This window comes from Oryctolagus cuniculus, chromosome 14, assembly GCF_964237555.1.
Source record: "Oryctolagus cuniculus chromosome 14, mOryCun1.1, whole genome shotgun sequence".
In the NCBI taxonomy this organism is placed as follows: Eukaryota; Metazoa; Chordata; class Mammalia; order Lagomorpha; family Leporidae; genus Oryctolagus; species Oryctolagus cuniculus.
In genome coordinates, this window is record NC_091445.1 from 4,084,810 (window position 1) to 4,094,978 (window position 10,169).

The 10,169-nt window shown below is 58.8% G+C and overlaps 1 protein-coding gene across 1 annotated transcript; it reads right to left on the reverse strand.

Moving 5' to 3' along the window:
* Positions 1-297: 297 nt before the first annotated feature.
* On the reverse strand, positions 298-2,019 carry ANKRD34B (ankyrin repeat domain 34B). Its single transcript, XM_070056339.1, has one exon. It carries the CDS (start codon positions 1,848-1,850, stop codon positions 432-434), a length of 1,419 nt encoding a protein of 472 aa, XP_069912440.1. The 5' UTR covers positions 1,851-2,019; the 3' UTR covers positions 298-431.
* Between the last annotated feature and the right edge of the window lie 8,150 nt (positions 2,020-10,169).

Below are 10,169 nucleotides of genomic sequence, written 5' to 3' on the forward strand. Positions count from 1 at the left end.
GTCCCTGTTTTCTTTCATGCTTTTGGCAACATCAAAAGTTACCATCTTAATGACTGACTTGAAAACCAGTGTTTCCTAGTAAAATATTTAGTCCCTCTGAAATTTAATATATATATATATATATATATATATAGCCAACATACGGGGCCTTCTTTGCTGATCTTTGTTTAAATGAAAAAAACTTGGACCGCATGAGTGTGGCTGAAATGTGGGAGGTTTTGGGCAGACAGCTTTGACTTTGAGAGAATCCCCTTGGCAGACTCTGCGTGCTATTCGCGGGTGCACAGCACCTGCCTAACGCTAGAGACGTTGGGGCCTCACCGCCTAACCATGTGGACGGAGCAGCCCCAGACCTGGCAGGATGGACACTGGAGGTTGCTCCTCTCGCCCTGTAGTTCTCTGATGCATTCCTTAAAATGTCGCAGAATCCCTTAAAAATTCACCAGCTGCTTAATTTGCTCCGTCTGTAACGACTGTCTCCTCAGCAACATTTTTTTACTCCCGAATTCCTTAGGGAAAGCGGGAACCGTGGGCACAAGCACTCTCTGGCCACAGGACAGGAGGCCGCCCATCTTGTTGCTGGCACTGACCTCCGAGAGGGGCGGGTGGGGGGTCACGGGGAGGGGCGGCAGGAACCCGGGCCTGGGCTGGGGGACCCCGAGCTCGGGCGCCCAGGCCGCGGAGCCGCGCCTCTCCAGAGCCGCGTGGTGCCGCCGGCCCAGGGCGCCCGGGGGCGCGGTCTCCGGCGCCAGGACCTTTCTCTTGCCGGCCAGCGCCTTGCCGTCTTCCGAGGCCGGAGCGGCCGAGAGCTGCGAGTCGGAGCTGTAGTGGTCGGCCCCGGAGTTTCTTTTCTGCACGACGCTTCTTAAGGTGGAAGCGAAGGCTGGCTGGGCGGGGTCCGCGTCCGCGTCCGCGTCCGCGGGGGTCTGGGCGCCCGGCGGCAGGTGCGCCTCTGCGGAGAAGGCCCGGTGGCGCGGCTCTTCGTGCGACACCCTCCTGGCGCCGCTCTGCTCCAGGGCTCTGAGCAGGTGCGCGGTGTCCTTGACGTCGATGCTCTCGTGCCTGGTGATGAAGCGTCTGGACAGGGCCAGCGCGCTGGCGCGGCGGCACAGCTCCTCCTCGGGGGACGCGTCCTGCGGCTCCTCCTGCAGCGAGGCCACCCTGCTGGGACGCATCCGGGCCGGGGGGCTCCTGCTCCAGGGGCTGGCCGGGGCCAGCGCGGGCTTCCTCCCCGGGGAGCCCGCGTCCCAGCCGTCCTGGGCGTCCTCCGCGCAGGCCGCCCGGAGGTCTATCTCCGAGGGCGAGGCGCAGGGGCCCGGGCCGCGCGGCGCGCCCGCGGGAGGCGTGTTCAGGTACTGCTTGGTGGTGAGCTTCCCGCAGGGCGACTTGGCCGTGGTGATGATGATGACCTCCTTGCCCCTGGCCTTGCAGGCGCTGAGCAGGACCTGCAGCGTCTCCGGGTCGTCGGCGTCGATGGCGTACACCAGGGCCGAGCAGCTGCTGTGGTCCTGCAGGCTGAGGTCGGCCCCGCTGCGGAGCAGCAGCGAGACCACCTCGGGGCCAGCGCGCTCCAGGCAGGCGTGCATGAGGGCCGTCTTCCCGGACTTGTCCTGGATGTTGGGGTCGGCCTCGTTCTCCAGCAGGTACCTCACCATCTTGGCCTTGCTGACGCCCCGGGCGTCCACGTGCTTGCTCTTGCAGGCCACCATCAGCGGCGTCTCCCCGCGCTCGTTGCTCTCGTTGATGTAGGCGCCGCCCTCCAGCAGCAGCCGGGCGAGGCGCAGGCGGCTCTGGTGCACCGCCTTGATCAGCGAGTTGCCCTCGCTGGACACGTCCGCGCTCTCCTCCATCTTCCGCGCCTGCCGGCGGCGGGGTGACCAGAGCCAGCGCCCCGCCCACGCTGGGCCCGGTGCAGCGCGTCCAGAAACAGACCGCCCGGGGGCCGCCGCGGCGTCCCTGCTAACGGGGCAGGACAAGGTGGGGAACTGGAGAGAAAACAATTTAGAACAGTCAGGACCTCCAGCGAGTCAGGACTGAAACTTAGCTGCAGAGTCTGCGCTGAATATTCTAACACCAACATACCACTCCCCAAGGCCCACATCAAAGCAGTAACCCACTAATTTTCTACCTGGGAAACAGTTGGTTTTTTTTAATTGATGATATTAAAAATAAATTTTAGGGGTGGGCGTTGTGCAGCAGGCTATGCCACCACGGGGCTCCCGGGGATAGAGTCTTGCCTCTTCATCGAGCCCAGCTTAGTGCTCAGCACCCGGGAGACAGCACACCCGGGAGACAGCAGGCCGCAGCCCACCCGGGAGACAGCAGGCCGCAGCCCACCCGGGAGACAGCAGGCCACGGCCCACCTGGGAGACAGCAGATGACAACACACCTGGGAGACAGCAGGCCGCGGCCCACCTGGGAGACAGCAGATGACAACACACCTGGGAGACAGCAGATGACAACACACCTGGGAGACAGCAGGCCGCGGCCCACCTGGGAGACAGCAGATGACAACACACCTGGAAGACAGCAGGCCGCGGCCCACCTGGGAGACAGCAGGCCACGGCCCACCTGGGAGACACCCAGGGGTGGGGTTCCTGGCCCAGCCCCCGCTGCGGTGGGCAATGGGGGAGTGAACCAGCAGATGGAAGGTCCCTCTCTCCCTCATTCTGCTTTTCCAAGAAATAAATGTTCAGTAAAAGCAAATTTAAGCAAAAAAAAAAAAAAGCCAAAATTCTGTAAACTGCAACTGGATCAATTAAAACATAGCCTGTCAGTCATGGTTCACCATGCTAACTGTAGTATTAACTTACCTGGATGTGCCCTCTGAGTAAATACAGTGAGTGAGATCTAGATTTTCAGTGTGAGCGAGTTTTTATGTTTCTTTTAAAGATGAAAATCTGGGACCAGAGCCGTGGCACAGTAGGTTAATCCTCCACCTGCGGTGCCAGCATCCCATATGGGCGCCGGTTCGGGTCCCGGCTGCTCCTCTTCCAATCCAGCTCTCTTATTGCCTGGGAAAGCAGTGGAGGATGGCCCAAGTGCTTGGGTCCCTGCACCCGCGTGGGAGACCAGGAAGAGGCACCTGGCTCCTGGCTTCAGATTGGCGCAGCTCCGGCCGTTGCAGCCATTTAGGGAGTGAACCAGCGGACGGAAGACCTTTTCTCTGTCTCTTCCCCTCACTGTCTGTAACTCTACCTCTCAAATAAATAAATAAAAAATCTTAAAAAAAAAAAAAAGATGAAAAACTATCCGACCGCACGACAGCTGACAGAGTATCTGGATTCACAGTGACGTAAGAACGCTGCACGTGACTGCGCGTCTCCCTTGGTTCTGTCGCAGGCTAACTTGTCGCAGGCTGACTGGATTACAGCATCAGCTGAGGAGGTAGTAAGGGCAATGTCTTCCTCTAGGGGCCTGTTTGGGATGGGGCAGAGTATCAGACAATGCTTATATACGATTTACTGACTGTTGTTTTGTTTGCTTATTTGAGATGCAGAGGAACAGAGAGACCAAGAGCGCTTCCAGGTGCCGGTTCACTTCCCGAGTGCCCGCCGTGGCCAGAGCTGGGCAGTGCTGAAGCCAGCAGCAGGGAACTCCATCCAGGCAGGGCCCCAGCCCCTTGGGCCAACACTGCTGCTTCCCAGAGTGCATAGCAACAGGAAGCCGAGGAAAGACCCGGAGCTGGGAGTCAAGGCTATCATTCTAACATGGGCTGTGGCTGTCTCGACCACTCACCGAGCACCAGCCCCGTGTAGTGAGGGAGATTCTACTGATTTACTTTGGACTTTATTTATTTGTGGATTTGAAAGGCAGAGTGACACTGAAAGACAGAGGGAGAGATCTTCCACTCACGGGTTCACTCCCGATGCCTGCAACAGCCAGAGCTGGGCCAGGACAACGCCAGGAGCCTTGAACTCCATCTGGGTCTCCCCGTGGGTGGCAGGGACCCAAGGACTTGGGCCATCGTCCAGTGCTTCTCAGGGCCTTAGCAGCAAGCTGGGTTGGAAACGGAGGAGGGACCGGAGCCCTCCAACATGGGATGCGGGCATCCCACGCCGTGGCCTGAAACCCGCTGCGCCACAGTGCCCTCCCCAAGCTGAGGAGTTTCCAAAGACTGAAGACTAGTGCTGATTCTCCTCACTGACTCTGAAGGTTGTGACGGGAAACGAGTGTTGATGTGCTAAGAGAACAGATAATCAAGTTGATAAGCTCCGAGCAGAAAGAAGGGTGAGGACCAGAAAGCGAGGGGAGACACAGGCAGACGAGGCAGGCGCCCACCGGCACTGATGTACTGATGACGCCTCCAGTGTGTGCAGGCTTGCGTGTGGCGGCCGAGGGCTCCCAGTGGCCACAGGAGGTCAGGAGAACACAGAAGTGGAGCCCCTGGAGCCGGGCCTGGAGCCGGGCGGGCACAGCCTTGGGCACAGGCACACGGCTCCCTGAGCACAGTGTTTGGGCAGCTGGTGCCCCCTAGGGCCGAAGTCAGAACACGCTCTTCTGATTTCACTCTGTCCTGATTTTTAAAAACCCTGTCAACTCACAGAGGCAAGGGGCAAAGGAGGGACAATGATAGCAGCAGCATCAAGGAAGCCCACGAGCACAGGGCTGGCAGCCCGTGGCTCAGCCAGCTGAGATGCCCTGCCTCCGGCCAGCCACGCAAGAGGCTGAGAACTGACCCAGGCACCCCAAGACCCCGCCCAGAGGCAGCGGGGCTGCGCAGGGACAGTGGGCCTGGTGAGAGCTGGCTAGGGAAGCGTGGGGTGCCCAGGCCTCGCAGGGGTGCCCAGAGGGACCAGCACTGCAGGTGGCACCGTCCCCAGGAAGCTCGCTAGCTACATAGGTCCCAGCCTCCGCCCCACGCTGCCAGGCAGAGCCCGGCATTGGACTGCAGCCCCCAGAGTCCCCCTAGATCAGCTCCAAGCCCCAGGGGACGGGACCGGCCCCTGCCTGTCTGCCGGTCCGGGACACACCCACACGTCTATTCTCGGGAAATGGCAAACAGGCCAAGAGCAGAGAACGGCAGAGCGGGAGTGTTTGTGGGCTGGCCCAGCAGCCCAAGGCCGCACCCTGCCCGCACAGCAGAGTCCACATGGGTTCCAATAGGACGAGATGCTTCTCCACGGGAAGTTCTAGATGGCCAAACGCTGAGGCAGGATCAGGAAGACAGAGTGTGGGGAGCAACTGGGAGCAACTCGGACTAGACTAAGTTACTGGAATTAAGACATTCTATGCATCTGCTCTCCCACAATATGGCGCTGAGAAGGGAAACAGCTTCTACACAGCTGCCTCCAGTTCAACCAATAAACTGTGGGACCTGCTCCTGATTGGAGGAGAGCAGCGTGCTCGGCGTGTGGGTAGCAGAGTTGGGATTGGTGGAAGAGGACTATAAAGGAGGAGAGAGACGGCATGCACCAGGAACATCTAAGGGGAACATCTAAGAGGAACACCTGTGCAGCCCCCGAGAGAGCCGGCCGGCAGTGTGCCGCTCCCCTGCGGAAGTGGGGAATGTGGCCAGGGGGAACTGCCCTTCCACGGAGGTGGAAGGGATGGTAGCCAACCAGGGAAGGACCAGCAGCCAACCCGGGAAGGACCAGCAGCCAACCCGGGAAGGACCAGCAGCAAACCTGGGGAGGGCCGAGCAGACAGAAGAACAGCGCAGGGTCCTGTGTCGTTCCTCCACGAAGAGGGGGAGCGACATAATGGTGCCGTGACTCGGATAGGAAACTTAGGAGGGAAGAAACGGGAAGAAGTGGAAAATGCCAGAGAGAGAGACTAGCAAACAGCCTAGGGAAAAGCCGGACGAAAAAGGTGCCAGAAGAAGCTATTGAAAGCCTAGGCATAGACTCGGATACGGACTGTGGGAAAGAAGTTAGGATTTAAAGTGAAAGCAAGAAGAAACTTAGACTCAGATACGGACTGCAGGTTGAAAGTGAAAGTGAAACCTAGAAGAAACTTAGACTTGGATACGGACTGTGGGGAGAGGCCAGGAGAAATGAGGGAGGAATACTGTTGGAAGAAAACTTAGGGAAATATACCGGGTAGAGAAAAATGTTAGGGAGGATGAAGCCGCAAGTGCAGGCCGAGGCGGAAACGGAAGCCATCTTGGAATTCTTCAAGTCAGCCCGGGGAGCAAGAGGCGAAGATCTGGAACCAGAGGCAGAGACGTGGGCCGCCAGGTTGGAATTCGCCAGGTTAGTCCGGGGAACTTGGATTGAATGCTAGTGGCGGAGACCTAAGCTACGCTGTGTGACTCGCAGAGGCTGCCGCGCGCAGAGAGAGCGTGCGGGGCACAAGTAGATAGGGAACGCTGGGCTAGTGCGAGACCGCGGAGTGTGCGCGCGAAGCCAAGCCACGCAAAGCCGGGAAGCCGCACAGATGAGAGAGGTGCGGGCTGAAGCGGCTCAGAGCCGGGAAGCCGCCGAGAAGCAGCCTCGGGGCGGGCGCCGGGAAGCCACAGGGATAAGAGAAACAGAAGTTTAGAAGTAAAATGAGAGAAATAGGAATGCCCGGAGATAGAGAAATAGAGAAAGGCCTCCCCACAACACAGCAATGAGAGAGCTTGGATTCGGTCTGCCTGATTAGGGCGATAAGCACCAGCAGGCAGCTAGACCAGAGTATGAGCTGCAGGTCACCGAAGATAGGCACGAATCAACACCAATAAGCCTCCCCACAATATGGCAATGAGAAGGCTTGGATTCGGTTTGCCTGATAGGGCTTGTAAGCACCTGCAGGCAGAGCAGAGCATGCGCTGCAGGGCACCGAACACAGGCACGCATCAGCGCCTAAAAACCTCCTCACAACATGGCGAAGAGAGGACCCGGACTCGGTTTGCCTGATAGGACTTGTAAGAGCCTGTGGCAACTCTAGCAAGCAGAGCAGAGTGTGTGCCGCAGGGCACCGAAGACAGGCGCGTATCAACGCCAAAAAATAAAAAGAAAGGGGGATCTGTGGGGAGCAACTGGGAGCAACTCGGACTAGACTAAGTTACTGGAATTAAGACATTCTATGCATCTGCTCTCCCACAATATGGCGCTGAGAAGGGAAACAGCTTCTACACAGCTGCCTCCAGTTCAACCAATAAACTGTGGGACCTGCTCCTGATTGGAGGAGAGCAGCGTACTCGGCGTGTGGGTAGCAGAGTTGGGATTGGTGGAAGAGGACTATAAAGGAGGAGAGAGACGTCATGCACCAGGAACATCTAAGGGGAACATCTAAGAGGAACACCTGTGCAGCCCCCGAGAGAGCCGGCCGGCGGTGTGCCGCTCCCCCGCGGAAGTGGGGAATGTGGCAGGGGGAACCGCCCTTCCACGGAGGTGGAAGGGATGGTAGCCAACCAGGGAAGGACCAGCAGCCAACCCGGGAAGGACCAGCAGCCAACCCGGGAAGGACCAGCAGCAAACCCGGGGAGGGCCGAGCAGACAGAAGAACAGCGCAGGGTCCTGTGTCGTTCCTCCACGAAGAGGGGGAGCGACAACAGAGGACCTGGTCACAGGCTCGCACGTGAGGAGACGGAGATGGAGCGGGGAGGAACAGGAAGGCCAGGGCCGCACGACACATAGCCGGGGCCAGGCCCTCAGACGGAGACGGAGGGGAGAGGAAACAGAGGACGCCAGGACTGCAGGACACATAGCAGGGGGCGGCCCTCGGACGGAGACGGAGGGGAGAGGAAACAGAGGACGCCAGGGCCGCAGGACACATGGGGGGGCAGGCCCTCAAAAAGGGAGGCAGACCCCAGGATGACCGGACACAGAGACTGTGGGAGGTCACACTGCCCCTCCCCCCAGCACTGCACACGGCCCTGTCCCAGCTCACACAACCCCTCCCCCCCAGCACTGCACATGGCCCTGTCCCAGCTCACACGGCCCCTCCCACCCTCATCTCTATACACGGCCCTGTCAGATCCCATGCTGCCCCTCCCACTCACTGTCCTGCAGAACTCGTGCACACAGCAGAGCAGGGCACCTTCCCATAGCACGTCCACCGCTACGGTTCCCAGCGGGCCACGGGAGGCCCCGCCGGTTCCGAGGGCATACAGTCAGATTTGTGGCCGACTTGCCGCTGGAGTCGACACTAGTGGCTCTTAACAGGCAGGGTGCAAAAGAACACACGTGTTCATCTCCACTCTCGTGTCAGTCTCAACATGAAGCTGAGCACTGTCACGCACGAACACACACGCACACACATACACATGTGTGCACACACACGCACACACACACACGGACGGCTGGTGCTGTGCTCTCCGGCCCCCGTGCCACACCTGCACCTCCGGAACAGGAATTCCGGGTCCACTGGCGCTCAGGCCCACTCTGGGGTCTGCGAGGAGGGCAGAGCCCCTGCCAAGAGCTCCCCGGGACGCGGCCACAGATGAACCGGCAGCTAGTGCCCGCCACGTACCGGTACCGTGGGTTTCACATCACCAAGACTGAGCAGAGGTGAGCTGGGGCGTGGACCACACGCAGCAGCCACACAGTAACTGCACGTGTAGAAGTGAGACAGTGTCTGGGACTTAAAATCACCCTGTGATCAAACACAGCTTTTGAGAAACATCAAATGAGGACAAACTGCCGTACACCAGCTTCAGGCTGTGCTGGGCAATCTTTTTTTTAAGACTTCCACAGCCCATTATTAAGAGCCTCATGCTGTACCGACTAAGCTGGCCAGGCTCTGTCCAGTCTCTTATTAGAGTGCCTGGGCTCCGCTTCTGATCCAGCTTCCTGCCCATGTGCACCCTGGGAGGCAGCAGGGGACAGCCCACGTGCTGGAGTCCCTGCCACCCTCGTGGGAGACCTGGAAGGAGCTCCTGGCTCCTGGCCCAGCCCTAGATGTTGCAGGCATTTGGGGAGTGAACCAGTGATGGGATCTCTCTCTCTCTCTCTCTCTCTCTCTCTCTCTCTCTCTCCTCCAGTAAAGGGAGTCCTACCAGAATCTTTGGGGACATCAGCTTTTTCCCCCCGCCCTCAGCAAAGGCCCCCCCTCCACTCACTAACCCTGAGCGCTTCCTAGCGCAGCGAAGCTGAGGACGGCGCTGGCCCCATCACCAGAGGGGTCTCGGAGACACCGGGCAGGAGCGCCAGTGAGCTGCCCACCTCCCTGCCTGTGGAGGAGGACAGACCCCTCCCCCGGGGGCTGAGGGCCTTCCAGAAGAGCCTCTGCACGTTACAGAGACTTTATTAAACTGTTACTCATTTTTTCTGTTGCTGTATTTGAAAGGCAGAGAGACCCGCAGAGGAAGCTCCCAGCCACTGCTTTACTCCCCGAGTGAGTGTCCACCCAACAACACGGACAGGCCAGGCTAACGCCGGAGCAGGGAACCGGCCCCTTGAGGCGCCACCTGCTGCCCTGTAGTGTGCACTGCAGCAGGAAGCCGGAGTCTGGGATGGAGCAAGGACTGGAACCCAGACACTGTAATGGGCAGCACCTTAACCTCTAAGCCAAGTACCATCCGTCGTCATGACGTTTTTAAAGACGTATTTACTTGTTTGAAAGGCAGAATGACAGAGAGGGAGAGACACAGAGAAAGAGATCTTCCATCCATCTTTCTCTGGGCCAGGCTGAGGCCAGGAGCCAGGAACTCCAGCTGGGTCTCCCGTGTGGGTGGTCGGAACTCAAGTTCTTGGTCCATCACCTGCTGCCTCCCAGGCGGGCGTTCGCAGCAAACTGGATGCGGGGGAGGCAGGCCCTGATCCCCCGCACTCTGCTGTGGGACGCAGGCTTCCCAGGCTGCGGCTTAACCTGCCGCGCCACAACGCTGGCTGCTTAACAATCGTTTTATTTTATTTTATTTTTAATATTTACTTATTTGAGAGGCAGAGTTTGAGACAGAGAGTGGTCTTCCATCCACTGGTTCACTTCCCAAATGGCTGCAACAGCCAGAGCTGAGCCGATCCAAAGCCAGGAGCCAGGAGCTTCTGGGTCTCCCACCTGGGTACAGGGGCCTAAGGACTTGGCCATCTTCCACTGCTTTCCCAGGCCGTAGCACAGAGCTGGACAGGAAGTGGAGCAGCTGGAACACAGATTGGCTCCCCTAAGAGATGCTGGCACCGCAGTGGAGGCTTAGCCTACTGTGCCACAGCGCCCGCCTCCTTAACAACTTTTTTTTTCTTCTTCTTCTTCTTTTTTTTTTTTTGACAGGCAGAGTGGACAGTGAGAGAGAGAGAGACAGAGAG

Coding starts and splice junctions, on each gene's coding strand:
- ANKRD34B (XM_070056339.1), bottom strand. CDS start 1,850: ATGGAGGAGAGCGCGGACGTGTCCAGCGAGGGCAACTCGCTGATCAAG.